This window comes from Sapajus apella, unplaced genomic scaffold (genome assembly GCF_009761245.1).
Source record: "Sapajus apella isolate SASKATOON/1434 unplaced genomic scaffold, GSC_monkey_1.0 scaffold44, whole genome shotgun sequence".
Classification (NCBI taxonomy): domain Eukaryota; kingdom Metazoa; phylum Chordata; class Mammalia; order Primates; family Cebidae; genus Sapajus; species Sapajus apella.
The window spans coordinates 944,302-966,871 of NW_022436984.1; the positions used below are offsets into that span (position 1 = coordinate 944,302).

Sequence of the window (22,570 nt, forward strand, 5' to 3'; positions counted from 1 at the left end):
TTTGCCAGGCATGGTGGCTCATGCCTATAATCCCAGCACTTTGGGAGGCCAAGGCAGATGGATCACCTGAGGTGAGAGCACCCTGTGGTCATCTCCAAGTTCATCCAGGAGGCTAAGGAGTTCAAGACCAGCCTGACCAACATGGTGAAACCCCGTCTCTACTAAAAATGCAAAAATTAGTCGGGCATGGTGGCAGATGCCTGTAATCCCAGCTTCTTGGTCCATTTGAACCCAGGAGGCGGAGGTTGCAGTGAGCCAAGATTGCACTCCAGCCTGGGCTAAAAGAGCAAAACTCCATCTCCAAAAAAAAAAAAAAAAATTAAGTTAGTGTTTACGAGACCACATGGCAATGTGAAAAAAATGTATGATGAGGAAAAAAACAGTATGGAAATCATATATACGTTGTGATCATGTGTAAGACATACCTGTGAAGAAAAGTCCAGAAAGAAAAACCGTAAAATGATTGTTGTAAATGTGATTTGCTCTGGATGGATGAGTAGTAGGGATCATCTTCCTATTATCTGTACCTTTTTTTTTTTTTTTTTTTTTTTTGAGACGGAGTTTCACTCATGTTACCCAGGCTGGAGTGCAATGGCGCGATCTCGGCTCACCGCAACCTCCGCCTCCTGGGTTCAGGCAATTCTCCTGCCTCAGCCTCCTGAGTAGCTGGGATTACAGGCATGCACCACCATGCCCAGCTAATGTTTTGTATTTTTAGTAGAGACGGGGTTTCACCATGTTGACCAGGATAGTCTCGATCTCTTGACCACGTGATCCACCCGCCTCGGCCTCCCAAAGTGCTGGGATTACAGGCGTGAGCCACCGCGCCCGGCCTATTATCTATACTTTTAAAAAAAGTTTTAAAGAATGAGACAGATTACAGATGATATTATCATTATGTGAATAAGCAAGCCCAATAACTGGACAGCCATCAGTGGTTTGGGCCATTGTGATAAACTGTTCCAATATCCAACATATGGGGCTATATTCTAATATCCCCATGCCCATTTTGGGCATATTGATTCCATGTTCATCAATAAGCAGAAAACCTGAACTTGCTCATGAAAATGGTAGGGAAAAGAAATGTAAATTAAGATTTCTTAATTGTGAAACACCGTGAATCCCACCATCATAGGACTTGCCTTGAGAATCTCCCAGAGTCTTGACTACAAACCGTAGGCGTTATGGACATGCCTTCCTTCCACCCCTTCTACCTCCATGCCTTCAGTCCTTTCATTCTGTTCTTCCAGGCGAAGTCATGGGCATTGGGCGTTCATTTGAGGAGGCCTTCCAGAAGGCCCTGCGCATGGTGGATGAGAACTGTGTGGGCTTTGATCACACAGTGAAGCCAGTCAGTGATATGGTAAGTAGCTCCCCTCCCCTGGCAACACCCCTAAAATAGACCCGGCTTCTCTTTGCCCCAAGAGCATGAGCTTGCTACCAGTAACACTAGCAGCAGTCATCATTGGACATTTGCTTTGTTTTCACTTTGCTGAGAATTTTGAGATGTGTCATTATCATGCAAGGATGTATTACTAGACTTGTTTTTACAGATGAGTAAACTGAGACTTAGGTTATAGAAATTAATTGCTCAAAGCCACATAGCCAGTGAGAAGTAGAGCCAGAACTGGTATCCAGGTGTTTGCAATTACAGAGCCTGTGGTCTAGTGTACAGCTTCCCCTTCCTAAGACAGAGGCAGCTACTCATGCTCAGGCTTTTAGATGGGCTGGCAGTAGCTTCCCTCTGTCTACCCTCTTTCTATTAGGAGTTGGAGACTCCAACAGATAAGCGGATTTTTGTGGTGGCAGCTGCTCTGTGGGCTGGTTATTCGGTGGACCGCCTGTATGAGCTCACGCGCATCGACCGCTGGTTCCTGCACCGAATGAAGCGCATCATAGCACACGCCCAGCTGCTAGAACAACACCGTGGGCAGCCTTTGCCCCCAGACCTGCTGCAACAGGCCAAGTGTCTTGGCTTCTCAGACAAGCAGATTGCCCTTGCAGTTCTGAGGTTAGAGGTGGCAATGAGAGTTTCCAGCTGAGAAATAAAGGGCAGAGAACCTTTGAATCAGTGAGGGACCCTTGGGAGGGAGGAAGGAGACTGTGGGGAGCTTTAGAGGCTTCTGACCTTGGTCCCAAGGATATTTTCCTCTCATCCCTGCCCTGGGGTCTTAACTCTCTATCAGTCTGTACCCTACTCTCTAGGCCTGTGTTTCGGATCCTTCTTCCCTTTTAGCACAGAGCTGGCTGTTCGCAAGCTGCGCCAGGAACTGGGGATCTGTCCAGCAGTGAAACAAATTGACACAGTTGCAGCAGAGTGGCCAGCCCAGACAAATTACCTGTACCTGACATATTGGGGAACCACCCATGACCTCACCTTTCGAACGCCTCATGTCCTAGTCCTTGGCTCTGGCGTCTACCGTATTGGCTCCAGCGTTGAATTTGACTGGTGTGCTGTAGGCTGCATCCAGCAGCTCCGAAAGGTCAGAGTTCATTTTCATTCCAGTTTCCTTGTTCTGTTCATCTCTAGCAATTGCTTGGCACTAATCCTGGCATTTCCTGTTAATTGCTCCCCCTTACTTTGGTCATAGAGCTTTGGGGTGGAGGTTCTCGTAGGCCATCTCTCATGTCTCATACAGTACAAGAATCTCCCCCTCAACACTTTGTACCTTCCCTCCCAAGGCAGGGGTCCTCTACAGCTCTTTCAGAGGAAGCTGTGCTGGCTGTCTCTGAAGTAGGGGGCTTTGGCTTAGTTTCTCCATGATTTTCCTCCCACCTGACTGCTAAGTATCCTTCCCCTCCCTCTTGCAGATGGGGTATAAGACCATCATGGTGAACTACAACCCAGAGACAGTCAGCACCGACTATGACATGTGTGATCGACTCTACTTTGATGAGATATCTTTTGAGGTGAGAGGGATGGGGGCTTCCTGGTAGCTTGTGGCCAGGGTTGAGTGGAACAGCTGACTGACCTAAGATTCTTTGAAACTTGGTGGGGGCTGGGGAAAGCAGTGAGCAGGGAGGCTCAGATTCTTGTCCTCTTTTGCTGCCACCACTTGTTTCTCCCCCTGCACTGTAGGTAGTGATGGACATCTACGAGCTTGAGAACCCTGAGGGTGTGATCCTGTCCATGGGTGGACAGCTGCCCAACAACATGGCCATGGCATTGCATCGGCAGCAGTGCCGGGTACTGGGCACCTCCCCTGAAGCCATTGACTCAGCTGAGAACCGTTTCAAGTTTTCTCGGCTCCTTGACACCATTGGTATCAGCCAGCCTCAGTGGAGGGAGCTCAGTGACCTTGAGGTAGGCTGGGACCTGGTGGGAGACCTGGAGGCTGGATGATGCTTGAGGGTGAGTGTGAACAACCCAGCTAAGCTCCCTGCCTCCTGTAGTCTGCTCGACAGTTCTGCCAGACTGTGGGGTACCCCTGTGTGGTGCGCCCCTCCTATGTGCTGAGCGGTGCTGCTATGAATGTGGCCTACACAGATGGGGACCTGGAGCGCTTCCTGAGCAGTGCAGCAGCCGTCTCAAAAGAGCATCCTGTGGTCATCTCCAAGTTCATCCAGGAGGCTAAGGTGGGAGGCTGCAGAAGCGAAGTCTCTGAGGGCGTGCTGCCAGCCCTGGAGGAGACTCCCTTCTCTGTTCCGGCAGAATCATAGGCACCAGAGCTGGGAACATTGGGTTATGTGGGGCTTGTTAAAGGAAGAGGCAATCCTAGAGTAAGTGGGAAAAGAAAGTGGCCCTTGCCTTAGGTCGCACTGTGTCCCCCTGACTAGGAGATTGACGTGGATGCTGTGGCCTCTGATGGTGTGGTGGCAGCCATCGCCATCTCTGAGCATGTGGAGAATGCAGGTGTGCATTCAGGGGATGCCACACTGGTCACCCCCCCACAAGATATCACTGCCAAAACCCTGGAGCGGATCAAAGCTATCGTGCATGCTGTGGGCCAGGAGCTACAGGTCACGGGACCCTTCAATCTGCAGCTCATTGCCAAGGTAACAAGGCCAAAGGAAAGGACTAAAGGGCCACAGCTCCTCCATATTCTGTGCTGGCCACAGTGCCATGAAGCCCTGCATTGTCTCCTGCCTCCATCCAAGATGGCAGGGAAGCTGGAGGGAAGGGGCTGTAGCCAGAGCCCATGATGTTGGGGCTTATGACAGTCAGTCACCCTGAACCCTGCTCAGACTGATCCCCCAGACTGGTGACTGAGAGGAAGAGTCTAGGCCTGTAGATAGTGTCAGCAAGGCCAGCCTGCAGAAGGCCTGACCAGTCTTCTCTGCCCCAGGATGACCAGCTGAAAGTTATTGAATGCAACGTACGTGTCTCTCGCTCCTTCCCGTTCGTCTCCAAGACACTGGGTGTGGACCTAGTAGCCTTGGCCACGCGAGTCATCATGGGGGAAGAAGTGGAACCTGTGGGCCTCATGACTGGTTCTGGAGTCGTGGGAGTAAAGGTAAGGAGTATTGAAACCCTCAGGGTTAGCAGAAAAACAGCAGGAGAGAGGTCACTTACCACAGAGAGTTGTCAATCAGCATGTAAACCAAGCACCACATTGCCGGATCATGGGGGTAATGAGGTGGTCATTGTCCCTTACAGCTTACTTTATGGGAATGGGAGGCAAGAGAAATTGGATCCCAAAAAAAGCTTTGGTATGGAACAGTCTGATAAAACTACGTATTTGAACTATACACGGAATGCTGCAGGAGTTCAGAGACAGGAGGTGCTGTTTCCAAAAGGGGTGATCTGGGAAGGCTTGAGAGAAGGGGTGCTATTTGAATAGAGTTTTGAAAGATGGTTAAGGTTTTTTATTTGCAAGGGCACATGCTAAGCAGAAGCCGAGGGAAGACCCCAAGTATGTTTGGGAAGCGGTAGGGCACACAGAGGGTAGCAGCCAGAGGGCTGGCTGACCCTGCTATTCGGGTGAGATCAAGAACAGAGGACCATGTCCGTCTGCACTGGTGGGGTAGGAGGTCCTCTCACACCTTGGCCCTCTCTCTTCCCTCCTGCTCCTTTAGGTGCCTCAGTTCTCCTTCTCCCGCCTGGCGGGTGCTGACGTGGTGTTGGGTGTGGAAATGACCAGTACTGGGGAGGTGGCCGGCTTCGGGGAGAGCCGCTGTGAGGCCTACCTCAAGGCCATGCTAAGCACCGGCTTTAAGATCCCCAAGAAGAATATCCTGCTGACCATTGGCAGCTATAAGGTACCAGAATCCAGGAGGGCTTCCCGAGGGCCGTGACTCCCTGCGCCAGGGCTGATCTTGAAATGGAAGACAGGAGGAACACAATTTCATCCTTCTGTTTGGTTTCAGAACAAAAGCGAGCTGCTCCCAACTGTGCGGCTGCTGGAGAGCCTGGGCTACAGCCTCTATGCGAGTCTGGGCACAGCTGACTTCTACACTGAGCATGGTGTCAAGGTACAGGAGCTCTGCCAACCTACCCCACTGCTTTTCTTCCCAAAGCGGGTGAAAATACTGCACCAAAGAGTTATCTTTGCCGGGCATGGTGGCATAAGGCTATAGTCCCAGATACTCAGGAGGCTAAGTCAGGAGAATCTCTTGAGTCCAGGAGGTAGAGGCTGCAGTGAGCTGTGAGTGTGCAATGGGTGCACCATTGCCCTCCAGCTTGGGAAACATGCTACCTCAAAGAAAAAAGAAAAGGAATTATCTCCTATTCCCCTGCTTTTATTATTACCATTATACTAATAAGCTATATTCCATGTAGAAAGCAGATTACACAGAAAGCAAAGAGAAAAGTCTCTTAAAATCTCTCTACCACTGTTCTGATATTTTTCCTTCCAGAATTTTCCCTGTGTACATGTATGTGAGCTCATACTGCACCTAGTCCTTGGTAACCTACCTTACTTAGTGTCGACATCTTTCCTATCAAAAAATACACTTTGCCAATATCAAATAGAGGCAGCTCCCAGTCCCCACCCTTTGGGTCCTCAGTCTCCTCATCATGGACTCTTGGGCCAGCTCCTCTCCTTTCTGGCTGGGCTTCCTGACCCCTGCCAGGTTCAGCTTGGCCCTCACCTTGGCTCCGGGTTGGCAGGTAACAGCTGTGGACTGGCACTTTGAGGAGGCTGTGGATGGTGAGTGTCCACCACAGCGGAGCATCCTGGAGCAGCTGGCCGAGAAAAACTTTGAGCTAGTAATTAACCTGTCCATGCGTGGAGCTGGGGGCCGGCGTCTCTCTTCCTTTGTCACCAAGGGCTACCGCACCCGGCGCTTGGCCGCTGATTTCTCTGTGCCCCTAATCATCGATATCAAGTGCACCAAACTCTTCGTGGAGGTAACTGAGACCCACATGCTGGGAGGGAGACTGCCAGTGTTGATGGGGGAAAGAAAGAGGGAGGAGTGATATGGAACAGCCATGCTAATAATAAAGGTTTGTGGCTATAGAGGGAGAGAAGGTGGATATGGAGAGTGCAGAGCCTGGTTTATGGGAAAACCTAAATTCCTACCTACAACTCCCAGGATCACCCTTCCCTTAAATCAAAGCTGACTGCTTTCCACTTGCAGGCCCTAGGCCAGATTGGGCCAGCCCCTCCTTTGAAGGTGCATGTTGACTGTATGACCTCCCAAAAGCTTGTGCGACTGCCAGGTAAGTCTCTGGGGAGAACTTGGCTTCTGGACACTGGCAGCAGCAGGCATAGAGACCCACGTGGCCCAGGCCACTGGTGCAAAGAGCCTGTGTGGGCATGGATGCCAATGAGAGCCAGTGACCCTTACCTCTGTGTATCCTCTCCAGCTGGTGAAGGATGGCTGGGGGACCCACTCTCTGCCCTGGACTGCACAGACTGATGATCCCAGAATTTTTCTCACTTTTTCATTCCTCGATCCACAGTGTTCTTGTCTGGGATTTTTTTTTTCTTTTTTCTTTTTTTTTTTTTTTTAGATGGAGTCTTGCTCCATCACCCAGGTTGGAGTGCAGTGAGTGACATGATCTCGACTCACTTCAACCTCTGTCTCCCAGGTTCAAGTGATTCTCCTGCCTCAGCCTTCCAAGTAGCCGGGATTATAGGCATGTGCTACCACACCAGGCTAAATTTTGTATTTTTAGTAGAGACGGGGTTTCACCATGTTGGTCAGCCTGTTCTCAAACTCCTGACTTCCATGATCCACCTGCCTCGGCCTCCCAAAGTGCTGGGATTATAGGCATGAGCTACCATGCCTGGCCCATCCTTCCTATTTTTGACTCTTCCTATAATCTTGCTGCTTTTATATTCTCCCAGGATTGATTGATGTCCATGTGCACCTGCGGGAACCAGGTGGGACACATAAGGAGGACTTTGCCTCAGGCACGGCCGCTGCTCTGGCTGGGGGTATCACCATGGTGTGTGCCATGCCTAATACCCGGCCCCCCATCATCGATGCCCCTGCTCTGGCCCTGGCCCAGAAGGTGAGCCACTGCACTCCTCTTCCTGGTATTGGAGACGCACATTCCCCCACCAGCCACCTTTGCCTCCCTGAGACCTTTTCCCTCTGCCCCTCCCCATGGGCCCAGGCCACTGGTGCAGGCTAGCCTGTGTGGGCATGGGTGCCAATGAACACCAGTGACCCTTATCTCTGTGTATCCTCTCCAGCTGGCAGAGGCTGGTGCCCGCTGTGACTATGCCTTATTCCTTGGAGCCTCGTCTGAAAATGCAGGAACCTTGGGCACTGTGGCCGGGTCTGCGGCCGGGCTGAAGCTCTACCTCAGTGAGACCTTCTCTGAGCTGCGGCTGGACAGTGTGGTCCAGTGGATGGAGGTAGGAAGCGTGCATGTGGCAGGTGGCTACCACCCAGTTTCTCCTGGCGTGTAGGCCCCTACCTAAGTGGGCTGGCAGCAGTGAGGATTCAAGGGAGCTCCTGGGGGCTCTGGGCTCTGACTGATGAGCACAGTTGGAGATTCCACACACTCCCTCATCAGTTCTTTCTGCCCCCAGCATTTTGAGACATGGCCCTCCCACCTCCCCATTGTGGCTCACGCAGAGCAGCAGAGCGTGGCTGCTGTCCTCATGGTGGCTCAGCTGACTCAGCGCTCAGTGCACATATGTCACGTGGCACGGAAGGAAGAGGTAAGAGTTCACCAGAGGTCCTGCTGTCCCTGTTGCCTTCCCAGTAACATTAAAGGTTAGGGTAGTCCTTGGGGACAGGAGACAGCGGGAGGAGTCTCGAACCAGCGTCCTTGCAGCTCTGCCTCATCAATTTTCAGAGCAGGGATGTTGGCCAACGGGACTCTCTGTAGGGCGGGACATATGGGTGGTGCCTCTTCTGGATCTTTCCATTGTCCCTCAGATCCTGCTAATTAAAGCTGCAAAGGCACGGGGCCTGCCAGTGACCTGCGAGGTGGCGCCCCATCACCTGTTCCTAAGCTGTGATGACCTGGAGCGCCTGGGGCCTGGGAAGGGGGAGGTCCGGCCTAAGCTTGGCTCCCGCCAGGATGTGGAAGCCCTGTGGGAGAACATGGCTATCATCGATTGCTTTGCCTCAGACCATGGTGAGAGAACCCAGCATGTACCTCCTCTGCTGAATGGGGCTTGTGGGACAGCCCTAGCAAGAAAATGGGAGCCAGGTCAGGCCTCAGGGCTCTCCGAGGACAGGGTCTTTATCTAAATGGGACCCTAGCCTCTAGGGTGCCTGGTCTGTGATAGGTGCCTGAAAGAATGAATGAGCCAGTGAGTAAAACTGCAAATGAAAGAATACGTGGGTAAAAGTGTGGGCTCCAGAAGACAGCAGCAGTCCTGTTGCCCTCATTTCCAATTCCCAGAAAAAATGAGCATCGGGAGTGGTAGCGAGCGTAAGGAGGTTGTTGGAAGTGCAGTCCTGGGATGTGGATGAATGACTTCCCAGGCGTGGAGGTGATTGGTCCTGAGGGTAATGGCTTTCTTTCTCCCAGCTCCCCATACCTTGGAGGAGAAGTGTGGGTCCAGGCCCCCACCTGGCTTCCCAGGGTTAGAGACCATGCTGCCACTACTGCTGACGGCTGTAAGCGAGGGCCGGCTCAGCCTGGACGACCTGCTGCAGCGATTGCACCACAATCCTCGGCGCATCTTTCACCTGCCCCCACAGGACGACACCTATGTGGAGGTGTGGGAAGGAGCAGGAGGGGGGCTCTCCAGCCCTAGGATCTATTCTCTGGGGTAGCCTTTCCCTAACATAACCCGTGTCCTCTGGGCAGGTGGATCTGGAGCATGAGTGGACAGTCCCCAGCCACATGCCCTTCTCCAAGGCCCACTGGACACCTTTTGAAGGGCAGAAGGTGAAGGGCACCGTCCGCCGTGTGGTCCTGCGAGGGGAGGTTGCCTATATCGATGGGCAGGTACGCAAGTGGCCCCTGCCTGGCCTCAGGAGTGCCCTCTTCCACACCACGTTCATTTTTTCCCTACCCAACACATCTACACCATCCCACTATCGGCACCACTGCCCTGGACCTGAGGTGGGGTTGGGGGCAGAGACGGCTCAGCTCCACTAAGGCACTTTTTGTCTTTGCTGACATCCACTCCTTTAGGACCCGAGTTCTCTCTGCTTTCTCCTGAGTGCCCTGCCTTCTGCCTGCAGGTTCTGGTGCCCCCAGGTTATGGACAGGATGTACGGAAGTGGCCACAGGGGGCTGTTCCCCAGCTCCCACCCTCAGCCCCTGCCACCAGTGAGATGACCACGGTATCCACACTGCTGCTTGGCTAGAGGGTTGGGAGGTGTTAGTCCCAGGGCAGGACGAACAGCTTGAACATTTTCATTGGTGGTTCAGGAACAGTTGGGGTTTTCTTGAGGGACTGAATTTGAAGTGGGGTTGGGTCAATTACTTTTTTAAAATGCTGGGTCTGGCCAGGCATGGTGGCTCACGCCTGTAATCCCAGGACTTTGGGAGGCCAGGGCAGGCAGATCACCTGAGGTCAGGAGTTTAAGATCAGCCTGGCCAACATGGTTAAACCCCATCTCTACTAAAAATACAAAAATTAGCCAGGTGTGGTGGTGCCCGTCTGTAATCCCAGCTACTTGGGAGGCTGAGGCAGAATTGCTTGAACCCAGAAGGTGGAGGTTGCAGTGAGCGAAGATCATGCCACTACACTCCAGCCTGAGCAACAGAGTAAGATTCCATCTCAAAAGGAAAAACAAAACAAAACTCTGGGCCAATGTTGTCCCTCCAGACACCTGAAAGGCCCCGCCGGGGCATCCCAGGGCTTCCTGATGGCCGCTTCCATCTGCCACCCCGAATCCATCGAGCCTCCGACCCAGGTTTGCCAGGTAAGAGTGGAGCTCCTGTGACTCAGAGGCTGTGTAGGGACGAGATCCACTTCTTGCCAGTGCCTCGCCTTTCTTCACTTATATATCCTCCTCTCCATCCCTTTATCCTCGTGCGATCTGCTGTCCCGTCCTTTGCCTAAACAATTATCCCCAATATGAGTAGACATCCCACAGCTTCTCATGGCCCTTTTTTGTTGTGGGCAGCTGTGTTCCTCTACCCAGGAGCTGGAATTCCACGGGGCAGCAGATTGTGGGGTAAATCCAGGTTGTTGGTTGGTGTGAATCTGGCCGTTCCTCTTGCCAACTGGGAGAGCTCCGGGAGGGCACCACTGCTCCCATATAACACAGCCCCATGGGAAGCCACGTCTGTCCCCAGAGCTGCTGCAGTCCCCTGCCCTCCCCTAACCTGCTACATTACTGTGTTGTGAATTGGTTTAACACATACACTGATTTAGAGTTCTTTGGAATATGGGGTTTCTTTCCAAACTTCAGCCATAAACGTGTATCTATCTGTCCTCTTGCCCTGTTTGCAGCTGAGGAGCCAAAGGAGAAGTCTTCTCGAAAGACAGCAGAGCCAGGTGAGACTCTACCCTGACACAAACTCACCTCAGGGACCTCTGATCTGGCCTTGATAGGAGGAACCCTCTGACCAGCCTCTTCTGTCCCATCCCTCACTGCAGAGCTGATGGGAACTCCTGATGGCACCTGCTACCCTCCACCACCAGTACCTAGACAGGCGTCTCCCCAGAACCTGGGCACACCTGGTCTGCTGCACCCCCAGACCTCACCCTTGCTGCACTCATTAGTGGGCCAACATATCCTGTCCGTCCAGCAGTTCACCAAGGATCAGGTGCTTGGGGCAGGGAGGGTGGGACCACCCAGAGCTTTGAGGATTTGGAAAGCTAGGGCTAGGGCCTTTCTAGCTAACTTAGGCTTTTTCTTAGATGTCTCACCTGTTCAATGTGGCACACACACTGCGTATGATGGTGCAGAAGGAGCGGAGCCTCGACATCCTAAAGGTCAGGATCAGGGCCGTGGAGTGGGGTCCACACCATCGCCTGCCCTTGGGCCACATCAGGGCAGGGCTGCACAGTGGTCACAGTGGGTCTTCCTCCCCCTGCCATCCTGTCTTCTCATATTAGTCCATCCCTATGCTGCTGTAGATCTTCCCCCCATGTTTTGCCTCTCCAAAGCAGGATTTAGATGGCTTGGGAGATCCTGAGTATGAGACCATCACCCCAATAGTGGGGTCATTTGGTTTGGGCTGCTGTAATCATGGGAGAGAGCTAGGGCGTGTCCTTCTCCCTGAGCTCATTCAGACACTTAATAATGGGTGGTTTTCTGGAGGCAGAGCCTTTAGCTTAGAGTGACACCAGTGGTGGAAACGTCAGGGTTCTAACAGGAGCTACGGGTGCAGAAGGATCCTCCTAGTGTCCGTCAAGTGTCAGTTGGGGTGGTGGTGCCTTCCTCTGGTTTCCCCAGGGTGGACACACTTATGTACACCTTCCACCTTGCTCTCTCCCCAGGGGAAGGTCATGGCCTCCATGTTCTATGAAGTGAGCACACGGACCAGCAGCTCCTTTGCAGCAGCCATGGCCCGGCTAGGAGGTGCTGTGCTCAGCTTCTCGGAAGCCACCTCCTCTGTCCAGAAAGGTGAATCCCTGGCTGACTCCGTGCAGACCATGAGCTGCTATGCTGACGTCGTTGTGCTCCGGCACCCCCAGCCTGGAGCAGTGGAGGTGAGACCGGCCTGGGTACTGAGATAGGGTTAAAAGGCTGGACCCAGGCCGAGGCTGGTGGATCACCTGAGGTTGGGAGTTCAAGACCATCCTCACCAACATGGAGAAACCTCCTCTCTGCTAAAAATACAAAAAATTAGCTGGGCATGGTGGCGGGTGCCTGTAATCCCTGCTACTCGAGAGGCCAAGGCAGGAGAAGTGCTTGAAGCCAGGAGGAGGAGGTTCTGGTGAGCTGAGATCACGCCATTGCACTCCACCCTGGGCAAGAAGAGCGAAACTCAGTTTCAAAGAAGAAAAAAAGGCTGGACCCAGGGACGTGAGGTCCCTTCTGCCCACATTTTCTGTGACACTGCAAGTCTCAGGTTGGGCCAGATGAGTGAGGGGACCTTAGAAAAGTGGGACTGGCAGGGGGTGGGGGGAGCCTCTTAAGCTGCAAAAGACAGGATTTTCCCCATTTTTCCAGCTGGCTGCCAAGCACTGCCGGAGGCCAGTGATCAATGCTGGAGACGGGGTGGGAGAGCATCCCACTCAGGCCCTGCTGGACATCTTCACCATCCGTGAGGAGCTGGGAACTGTCAATGGCATGACGGTAAGTGTGGTGGCAGGGGCTGGAGCCCTGCTAGGGGACGATCTAGAGAGGGAGGCAGGAAGTGGTTACCCTGATCCAGGACAGCTGCATCAAGGAGGTCTTCATTCTGCTCCAGAGGCTTTTGAAAGCTTGGAAATGATGGGAAGGGTGCTCAGTCTGGGGTCCACATGGTGACTGGGTTCCTCCCCTAGATCACAATGGTGGGTGACCTGAAGCATGGACGCACAGTACATTCCCTGGCCTGCCTGCTCACCCAGTATCGTGTCAGCCTGCGCTATGTGGCACCTCCCAGCCTGTGCATGCCACCCACTGTTCGGGCCTTTGTGGCCTCGCGTGGCATCAAGCAGGTGAGACCCTCACAGCCCAGCCTGGAGGCCATGGAGACACGGGTTGGGCAGTCAGAGCCCAGCACTATATTTACCGTGGCCCTCCTCAACCTCCAGGAGGAATTTGAGAGCATTGAGGAGGCGCTGCCTGACACCGATGTACTCTACATGACTCGAATCCAGAAGGAACGATTTGGCTCTACCCAGGAGTACGAAGCTGTGAGTGCTGGGCTTGAGGAAGAGCCCAGAGCTGCTGCCATAGGGCATCAGATGTGAGGACAGAAAGGCTGGGCTGAGGGCTGGGTCAGCTGGTAAACCTCACGTCCCTTAGTTGCCATTGCTGCATGTGGGTGTGGAGGGGACCCCAGTGGAGCCCAGATTTGTGTCCTCTGCAGCCATCCCTACCCCAAGGCACTAATGGGGACCCCGTCTGCCTTGCAGTGCTTTGGTCAGTTCATCCTCACTCCCCACATCATGACTCGGGCCAAGAAGAAGATGGTGGTGATGCACCCGATGCCCCGTGTCAACGAGATAAGGTGGCGAAGCATCAGAGTCGGAGACTACCTCGGGCTGGCGGTGGGGAGGAGACTTAGTCCTGGACAGGCCATCCATGGGCTGCACAATAGCACTTCCTTTCTTTTCTTTTTTTTTTTGCAGTGTGGAAGTGGACTCAGACCCCCGCGCAGCCTACTTCCGCCAGGCTGAGAATGGCATGTACATCCGCATGGCTCTGTTAGCCACCGTGCTGGGCCGTTTCTAGGGCCTGGCTTCCTCAGCCTCTTCTCTTTAGGCCCAGCTGCTGGGCAAGGAATCCCAATGCCCCCTACGGGGGCAGCACACTTAGATATTCTTGGGCATTCAGATAGCTCACATGTGCCGACCACGCTTCAGGCTCTGGACTGGAGCTCTCTGGCCTGGGGCTGCAGCCTCAGATGCTGGGGCCTGGTCTGCCCCATCTTCATTCCTGCACCTTAAACCTGTACAGTCATTTTTCTACTGAATAAATAGCTGAGCTGCCCCTAATTCCTGCTTCCTTGATGCTGAGTGTAGTAGAATGGAGCTTTCTTTTAGAAAATGGAGCAGATTCCCAAATTACAAGAGCAGCCTCACCAGGCAGGGCTCTGGCTAGGGCTGTGCAGCCACACTTGGCATTTTCACACTCAGGGCTCTTTGGAACTCAACAGGAGCATGTTACTCTGTGCTCTCTGAGTCCCATGTCATGCTGATGCCAGAGCTTACCTGGGGGCTCTGGCTCGTGTCCAGCCCTCCTTGCTCAATTCAGTTGACTCAAAAACCTGACAGTTCTGCCCTCTGCCTGATACTGGGAGAACACTCATCAGGGTGAAAGGAAGGCTGAGCCTGCAGTCTGATGCCATGCCTTGACTCTTCCCCACTCTTTCTGGTTAGTCCTCCTTCAGTGGCTAAGGCTGCCTTTGCATTCTCAAAACCTCACCCTGGAGTTAGTTCTTCATCCACTGTCACTGTTAGGAGCCCCTCCTACCGCCCATCCCTGAGAGCATCTGCCTGACAGTAGACAGAGGGGCAGACGCCATGGAGGGCTGGAGAGCACTTTGGCTTGGAGACCCCAGGGCAGGGGCCTGAGGGGAGTAGCTCATGTGTCTGCGGGTGAAGGCTTCTGAGGAGCGGCTCTTCCATCCCGAGAACTTGATTGGAGAAATCTCATTTCTTGTTCCAACAAAACTTAGTGGCCTCTGGGTACAAAGCACCATGTGTAGAGGGAGTATGAGGATGAGCAAGGCAATTCTCACCCTCAGTTTTCAGGCTCCGGTCATAAGGTTTCCAGTGGCTTCTACAGATTCAACTGCTGCACACTGGCACATGATAGTGCAAACTGCTCTGACACCATTCAGGGAGCACCTACTTCATCCAGAGAGTATCAGCGTATGCTAGAGATGAGAAAAGGAGAAGGGCCTCGTTTTTTTTGAGAACTTAATGTGAGCAGGAACTTGCTGCATATTCTCACTTCCACCAGGCTTCCATCCATTTCACAGATACTGACACTAGCTCAGAGAAGTAGTGGGAGCTGGGTATGGTGGCTGATGCCTGTAATCCCAGCACTTTGGGAGGCCGAGGTGGGTGGATCACCTGAGGTCAGGTGTTCAACACCAGTCTGGCCAACATGGTGAAACCCCATCTACTAAAAATACAAAAATTAGCTAGGTGTGGTGGCATGTGCCTCTAATCCCAGCTACTCAGGAGGCTGAGGCAGGAGAATCGCTTCAATGCAAGAGGTAGAGGTTGCAGTGAGCCAAGATCGTGACACTGCACTCCAGCCCAGGCGACAGAGCGAGACTCCCATCTCAAAAAAAAAAAAAAAGGGCAGTAGCTTGCTGGGCCACTCACCTTGAGACTTAATATACAAGACTTCTTGACCTTATAACCCACCTTTCTGGGAAAGGTCCCTTCTGGTTTTAAGGGCACCCGAAAACCGGTCGGAAAGACAAGCCACAAATCTAAGCAGCCAGAGAACAAACCTAAGGTGTCCTGTAGGGAACTAGTTTTTAGAAGAGGTCAGCACAGATACGGAGTCAGGGAAGCCTGTGCCGTGTGGTGTGAGCTGGGTCGTGAGGAAGGACAGAGTCTCCTTTACGGTCCAGTTTGAGAGGAATGGAAATTGTGTCTGTGGTACGGTGAGGAGACACAATGCAGCCAAAGATTCCTACTCAGTGTCGTGAGGGTTGAGAGTCTGACCGACCAGACCGGGGGTTTGCCTGTCAGAGAAATGTTAATTTACAACCACAGGTACTATTTGAAGAAGGAGGGTACTAAGTATAATGCCGAGTCCTAGAGCATGGGGCCCTCCAGTCCTGCTAATGTTAACCCTTTCCAGTTTCCAAATCCAGATTCCTGCCTGACAAGGTCTCCCTCAGGTACCTGTAGGACTATGTTAGTTGGAAAATAGTGTCATTTCTAGAACTTTGCCTCTCCTTTCTAGAGACTCCATTTCCCTGGTTAAACTGTGGAACAAGTCAGAGATTATTTTCCCAAGTACTCATGAGTACTTAGGACTCTGTCACACACAGATTCCCACAGAACTTGGAGAGTCTCACCCTCAAGCAGAAGCAGTGTTGGCTGCCAAGTAGCAAATGCATTTTACTCAGTTGCTAAGTGGTGGGAGGTGTTCCTGTCCTGAGCCTTTCTTTGGCTCTCCTAATCATAACACAGCTGAAGTTGAATAAACTTCTTTCCCGTACAACCAGAAAGTAGATCTTATTATATCAGGAAATAAAATGAAAAAAAATTATCAGCAAAAAACAAAATTAGCCCTTTATTTTCATTTTTATTTATTTTTGTGACAGTTTCTCGCTCTGTCACCCAGGCTGGAGTGCAGTGGTGCAATCTCAAGCTCTCTGCAACCTCCACCTCCCAGATTCAAGCGATTCTCCTACCTCAGCCTCCCAAGTAAGTGGGACTACAGGCACATGCTACCACGCCTGGCTAATTTTTTGTATTTTTAGTAGAGATGGGGTTTTGCCATGTTGGCCAGGCTGGTGTCAAACTCCTGACCTCAAGTGATCTGGCCGCCTTGACCTCCCAAAGTGCTGGGATTACAGGGTAAGTGACCACGCCTAACCAAAATTAGCTATTTAATAGAATACCTTTGGCTGAGCCTGTCCCACATGCACTGAGAAACAATTTCATATGTGTCATGTAATTGTCATGAAGCATAAAAAGTTGGTTTCCTTCCTGAGGTACTTAAGAGGTTTGGTTTCTTTCTTTTATAAGAAACATGTATGTGCCAAGCACTGTTCTAAGCACTTTACAGATTCTAACATCCCTTTTGACACTTGGATGAATCCTTTGAGTCTATCCCCCACCTTGAAAGAAGTCCAGCTAACGTTGGCTTGCTATTACAGTCATTTCCTGCCACCTCTTCACTGACCACCTAGTGAAGGAGACAGCTCCCTCCATGGATAGGTAGTCCACTTGGAGCTTTGTCAGCTGCATTCTAATCCTGGCCCTTACAACTAACTACGTGCAACCATGGGCAAGTTAAGAAAAAAAATTTTTTAAGACAGGGTCTCATTCTGTCATCCAGGCTGGCGTGCAGTGGTGTAATCTCAGCTCACTGCAGCCTTGACCTTGTGGGCTCACACAATCCTCCCACTTAAGCCTCCCAAGCAGCTGGGACCACCATGCCATGCCACCATGCCCAGCTAATTTTTTGTATTTTTTATTTTTTTGTAGCGATAGGGTTTTGCCATGTTGCCCAGGCTGGTATCAAACTCCTGGACTCAAGCAGTCTTCCTGCCTCAGCCTCTGGAATAGCTGGGACCACAGGCGCATGCCACCACACCTGGAGATTTTTGTTCTTGGTTTTGTTTTGTTTGTAGAGATGGGGATTCACCTTGTTGCCCAAGCTGGTCTCCTGGGCTCAAGTGATCCTCCCACCTCAGCCTCCTAAAGTGCTGGGGTTACAGACAGCCATGAGCCACAATGCCCGGCCCACCTATAGACTTTAAAAGGGTAGTTGGCAATTCCCAGTGTAAAATTGGGAAGTATTTGTAGTTCTGCAGTAATATCCCCAGAAACAGCAAGGGGGCATTGGCCGGTTTGGGAGAGGAGCAGAGAATGAGGGCCAGGATGGGATGAGTGCTTATGGAAGACTCATCTGGCAGCAGTGCCTAGAAGAGGGAAAGGAGCCATTCCACCATCAGGAAGCCAATTAGGAAGTTCTTGCAGTAAACACAGATTATGGGCGAAGAGGGTCTAGATTCAGAGACAGGAATGGATGTTATAAGACTGAGGAGAGTGAAGAATGACTGCACAGCGTGGGACCTCAAGACTGGAAGAATGAAGACTGATAAAGGTAGACCAGATAGCCAGCTTCGGGTAGGGGAGGGTTGATTCCATCTGGGTATGATACTTTGCTGCCATGGGCCATCCGTGTGGAGATGTCATGGAGGCAATGGAGCTGGAGAATTGGAGAAAGCACAGCAGAGACAGGTGGCATTTCTATGTGACAACACAAGTGCTATGAGAGCAGGGACTTTATTCACGAATGTATCCCAAACACCCAGAATAAACGTGTTGACTGAAGCATCAACATAAAGGTAATTGAAGGTTTTTAAATATGCATATTTGTTCACCAAGAGAATGGGGCTAGCCTGAATTTCAGCAAGGGTGGCAGGAGAACTCAGAAGAAAGTCCTGGAGAGGCCCAAAATTCCAGGTGTGTGAGGGATGGGGGAGGAACTGAAATTTGAGGCAAGGACGTTGTCACAATAGTTGTTAGGCCAATGCTTTGTGGTGGTAACCAGGTTTCATGAGGTTACTGAGGGACTGGTTTAGAAGCTGAGGTCATTTCCTTGTCACTAAGTGGCAAGGAAAAAAATGGGTGTTGAGATTGGGAGCACAAAGGCTCTAGAGAAGGTCGGGAAAGCTGTGACGAATCTGCAGATTAATAGCGTTACAAGTGGGACTTGATGGGAAGCTAAACACTGAATTTGTGGTGGGGTTGGAGCAAGCCATGTCCAAGGCAGGGCCATGTAGGGACTTGTCACTCCCTGGAGCACTCAAGAAATAGAAATGAGTGCCTCCTTGAAAGCACCTGAATTGCTACCATCAAATGACACCATCAAATACAGATTTATACCTCAGGAAATCAGCATGTACAGAGCTGGCTTGGCCCATTGGTAGGAGCCGGGGATTAGAGGATATTTTAAGGACTTTACATTGGCCTGACGTTCGTCTGTTCACCATCCTTCCACCCATTCATTCCATCACCAGCAGTCATACTGAGCGTGTACTTGGTGTCTGGCTGTGAGCTAGATGCTGGAGGAGCATGCCTTCCTTCAAGGAGTGTGCGATCAGTAGGGCAGTCTCCACGTTACTGTGCCTCCGAGCAGTCCTGCCTGATCACATCCTGGTCCAGCAGGATGGAGGGAAACAGGGAGGCCATGCTTAGGCAGAAAAAGCCAGGAAACAGCAAGTTTGTTGTTGTAGAGTCTGAACCCTGCTTATTTTGGTAAGCTTTCTTGTCTTCTTAATATTCTGGGTTCCATTCCCTTTCATTTCTCCTCCAGGCTTTTGGCTACAATCCTTTAAAAATTTATACCCCATCCTTGAGCCAAAGCAAACAAAAGAATGGAATTAAGAGGTTAAGGCTGTTTGGGTCACGTCCTCTTGAGTGAGCTTCACCAGGCCTGGGCTTCTTCCTGTCCCCAGGATGCTGTAGCCAGAGAGTAGGTGAGGGTGTCTGGGGTACCGCACAGGTAATGGCAAGAGCAGAGAGAGGCTGGGGCCGGGGCTGAAGGAGGGAGGCACAGGCTCTGGCAACCCAGGCCTTCCTGCCTACTCATTCTCCCCACGTTCTTTCTCTTGCCAGTCAAGGCAACAGGGCCTGCTTTGTGTACGGGATTGACGGTGATCACAGCTGCATCTAGGGGTATGGTGGTACACACATGGAGTCCCAACTGCTCAGGAAGCTGAGGCAGGAGGATCACTTGAGCCCAGGAGTTTGAGGCTAGCTGGGCAGCAGAGCAAGACCCCATCTCAAAAAAGAAAAAGCCCCCACACAGCTGCACCTGGGGCCTCAGGCTTTGCCCTGTTGGGGCCTGGGAACTGCCCCTCCAAGGACCTCTTGGAGGGTATTGACCAGGTACTGATGGGGTGGCCCTGGGAATTCCCAGAATTGGGGGAAGGGAAGTTGGAGAGTTAAGAGGGAAGAGTCCTCCAACTATAAAAGGAACACTCTGAATACAGTTCTCCACAGTAAGGGGCTCTGCCTGGCAGAGGGGCAGAGGGTCTTGCTGTCCTGCCCCCAGTCCTAAGACTCCCTCCAGAGACTTCCGGCTATCTCTGATGCTCCCAACTAGGCAGCGGGAGGGCTGAACTGGCCTCCTTTAGATCGGGTGCACCAGGGCCCTGGCAGGGTGAGAGGGCCGCTGGAGGGTGGTGCTTATCACCCAGGCTGCTTCTTGACCCTGCCCCACTGGGTCCTCGGCCTTGGCCTTCGCCTCTCAGACGCAATGCAGGACCCACCCCCAGGTGAGCACTCTGGGGAGAAGGGCACACCTGCCCACGCATCCATGCTCTCTGGCTCAGTCGCTGCAGCACGAGTCCTCTCAGGTCTGCACCCTACATTCTGGCCCCTTCATCTCCAGTCTCTCCTTTGAACAGCCCTGCAGCCCTCATCAGGGAAACCCGGCCTCTCTCTCTCTCCCTCCGCTCTCCATCTTACCCTTTCCCGGGTTGTCCCTCTTCTCTGGTTCCTCTCTGACCCGAAAGCGCTCCTCTCCCCTAGTTAATCAGCCATGTAAAGAGCTGGGGCTGGGCTGAGGGATGGGGATGGGCCCTCCCCAACTTGCCTTGCTCTCCCGCCTTCTCCTCACCCCTCCCAGGCCCAACCTCTTTCCCTCCACTCTCCTTCCTCCATCTATCATCAAGGAAGGGCTCCCAGGGGAAAGGGACTTCTGGATAAGCAAGTGGAGGAGGGGGATTGGAGGATGATGGGGGAGTGCAGGCAGCTCTGCAGATGATGATTTCCTGGGTTCCTGGGGGAGGTGCCCCTCGTGAAGGTACGAGAATGCTCCAGAGACCTGTCTCCAGATCCTCCCGATGCCTGAAGGTGGGTGGAGAGGCAGGGCGGCATGGAGAAAGGGCTGGGGACTTCCAGGGGCCAGAATCCAGAACCTAGTGGGAATCAGCCCCGATGGTCACCAGCTGCATGACCATGGGCAGGTGAGTCTGCTTCTCCATCTGTCAGGTGTACAGGATACTCTCTACCCCACAGTGCCTCGCACAAAGTAAGCTCAATGACTGCTGCTTCCTGTCCCTGCTGTCAAGGTGCTGGGCCACTCTGAAATCTCTCCCCTGCATCCTGGGTTCAACCCAAAAGCTAACTCTTGTATACACCTTCTCTATACCAGGCACATTCACGCCTATCATGTCATGTAATCTCTATTTTATAAATGAGAAAGCTGAAACGCAGAGAGGTTAACAGAGACTAGAATAATAGTAGAAGGCAGAGCAGAACCAGAGAGCCTGACTCCAGAGCCCCAGGACCCGGAGTGCCAGCAGCAGCAGGCTGCTGGAGGAGCAGAGGAAAGATTTGCTGAGAAACCCAGCTAGGCAAGAGCTTCAAAGGGGCCTGGAGTAGAAGTGAGAGCCCGGGCATGTGCTGGGTGGTCTTGGGGAATTCTTTTTTCCTCCCTGAGCCTCCTCATTTTTTTGGGCAGAAGAATGACTAGATGTTTGTGAGGGCATTCACCTGCCCTGAACATTCTGTTCCCCCTGCCCCTGCAAAGGGACCCAGCATGGCACAGATAGGACAGGCTGTGGCTTAAAGCATTTCATAGGTGAAAATTGAGTCCTCCTCTTCCCCACCCTCCTTCCCTCTCCTCAAGTTCCTCACTCTTCCCCACCCCCAACCTGTCACCTGGGGCCTGTAATCAATGAGATGTAAAATGAGAAAGTATCAGGAACCAGCAAAGCATGGCGAGCAGCTGGGGCAGCCTTGCCGCCGGCTGTGATGGACTGCCAGCCCTTCATCTCGCCAGCCTCCCACGCCCTGATGTGGGCAGCGGCATCTCACCCAGCCTGGGCTGAGGCTCCCAGCTGGACATTAGAGAGGGGGCTAGCTCTGATGAGTCCAAAGGCCTCACCTTGAAAAAGGAATGAAATCTATGGTCTTGACACGGGAAGATTAGTCTAGGCTGCATGGTTGAGTCATAAACGCAGGTTATATGATCTCACCTATAAAATGACCCCACTTCTGTTATTATGTAGAAATACTGACCCCATACTGGGATTAGCAGCCTTCTCAGGAAGTAAGATTATAGGGGAAACATTCACTTTCTACTTTATATACTTTTCCTTTGTTGGACCCTTAAAACAAATGTATATTGCTTTTATAATAATCTGATAATAAAGATATTTCCATTATGAGGAAGGCCCACAGAAATATGCATGGGCTATTGAAAATGCTCAATGTTCTTGCTTTGGGCTGGGATTTTATCAACATGGTGGGAAGGCCTAAAGCACTAGATCTCAAATCAAAGCACAGAGTCTGATTTTTTTTTTTTTTTTTTTTTTTGAGACAGAATCTCACTGTGTTGCCCAGGCTGGAGTGCAGTGGCACAATCTCAGCTCACTGCAACCTCTGCCTCCCAGGGTCAAGCAATTCTCCCTGCCTCAACCTCCTGAGTAGCTGGGATTACAGGCACCCATAACCATGCCCGACTAGTTTTTGTATTTTTTTAGTAGAGACGAGGTTTCGCCATGTTTGAGACACAGTCTCACTCTGTGGCCTAGACTGAGTGCAGTGGCACAATCATGGCTCACTGCAGCCTTGACTACCTGGGCTCAAGTGATTCTCCCCCTTAGCCTTCCAAGTAACCGGGACTTCAGGTACACACTACCATGCCCAGCTAATTTTTGTATTTCTTGTAGAGACAGGGTTTCACCATGTTGCCCAGGCTGGTCTTGAACTCCTAGGGTCAGGTCATCTGCCTGCCTCAGCCTCCCAAAGTGCTGGCTGGGATTAAAAGCATGAGCCATCTCGCCCAGCTGATATATTTTTTTAATTTTTTTAAGACAGTCTCGCTGTCTCGCCCAGGCTGGAGTGCAATGGAGTGATCATAGTTCATTATAGCCTCGACCTCCTGGGCGCAGGCAATCCTCCTGCCTCAGCCTCCTGAGTAGCTGGGACCACAGGTGTGCACCAAC

The 22,570-nt window shown here is 52.1% G+C and overlaps 1 protein-coding gene across 2 annotated transcripts in view; it reads left to right on the forward strand.

Annotated features, from left to right (window-relative positions):
* The window catches only part of CAD (carbamoyl-phosphate synthetase 2, aspartate transcarbamylase, and dihydroorotase), a 29,697-nt gene extending 15,793 nt beyond the window's left edge, over positions 1 to 13,904 (forward strand). Inside the window, exons 16-44 of one of the 2 annotated variants that reach the window (XM_032301292.1) lie at positions 1,251 to 1,363; positions 1,767 to 2,011; positions 2,237 to 2,483; positions 2,812 to 2,910; positions 3,080 to 3,304; positions 3,394 to 3,576; positions 3,778 to 3,996; positions 4,287 to 4,454; positions 5,017 to 5,199; positions 5,308 to 5,412; positions 6,050 to 6,289; positions 6,520 to 6,601; positions 7,233 to 7,399; positions 7,584 to 7,748; positions 7,926 to 8,057; positions 8,278 to 8,479; positions 8,879 to 9,069; positions 9,161 to 9,301; positions 9,541 to 9,642; positions 10,131 to 10,227; positions 10,761 to 10,805; positions 10,908 to 11,077; positions 11,172 to 11,246; positions 11,754 to 11,966; positions 12,430 to 12,555; positions 12,747 to 12,902; positions 12,999 to 13,100; positions 13,323 to 13,417; positions 13,539 to 13,904. In XM_032301292.1, coding sequence (XP_032157183.1) covers positions 1,251 to 1,363; positions 1,767 to 2,011; positions 2,237 to 2,483; positions 2,812 to 2,910; positions 3,080 to 3,304; positions 3,394 to 3,576; positions 3,778 to 3,996; positions 4,287 to 4,454; positions 5,017 to 5,199; positions 5,308 to 5,412; positions 6,050 to 6,289; positions 6,520 to 6,601; positions 7,233 to 7,399; positions 7,584 to 7,748; positions 7,926 to 8,057; positions 8,278 to 8,479; positions 8,879 to 9,069; positions 9,161 to 9,301; positions 9,541 to 9,642; positions 10,131 to 10,227; positions 10,761 to 10,805; positions 10,908 to 11,077; positions 11,172 to 11,246; positions 11,754 to 11,966; positions 12,430 to 12,555; positions 12,747 to 12,902; positions 12,999 to 13,100; positions 13,323 to 13,417; positions 13,539 to 13,641 — 4,391 coding nt within the window. In that variant the 3' untranslated portion in view covers positions 13,642 to 13,904. Of the gene's footprint in view, positions 1 to 1,250; positions 1,364 to 1,766; positions 2,012 to 2,236; positions 2,484 to 2,811; positions 2,911 to 3,079; positions 3,305 to 3,393; positions 3,577 to 3,777; positions 3,997 to 4,286; positions 4,455 to 5,016; positions 5,200 to 5,307; positions 5,413 to 6,049; positions 6,290 to 6,519; positions 6,602 to 7,232; positions 7,400 to 7,583; positions 7,749 to 7,925; positions 8,058 to 8,277; positions 8,480 to 8,878; positions 9,070 to 9,160; positions 9,302 to 9,540; positions 9,643 to 10,130; positions 10,228 to 10,760; positions 10,806 to 10,907; positions 11,078 to 11,171; positions 11,247 to 11,753; positions 11,967 to 12,429; positions 12,556 to 12,746; positions 13,101 to 13,322; positions 13,418 to 13,538 lie in introns of both variants that reach the window. The other variant, XM_032301291.1, reaches the window with a different exon arrangement.
* Positions 13,905 to 22,570: the final 8,666 nt, after the last annotated feature.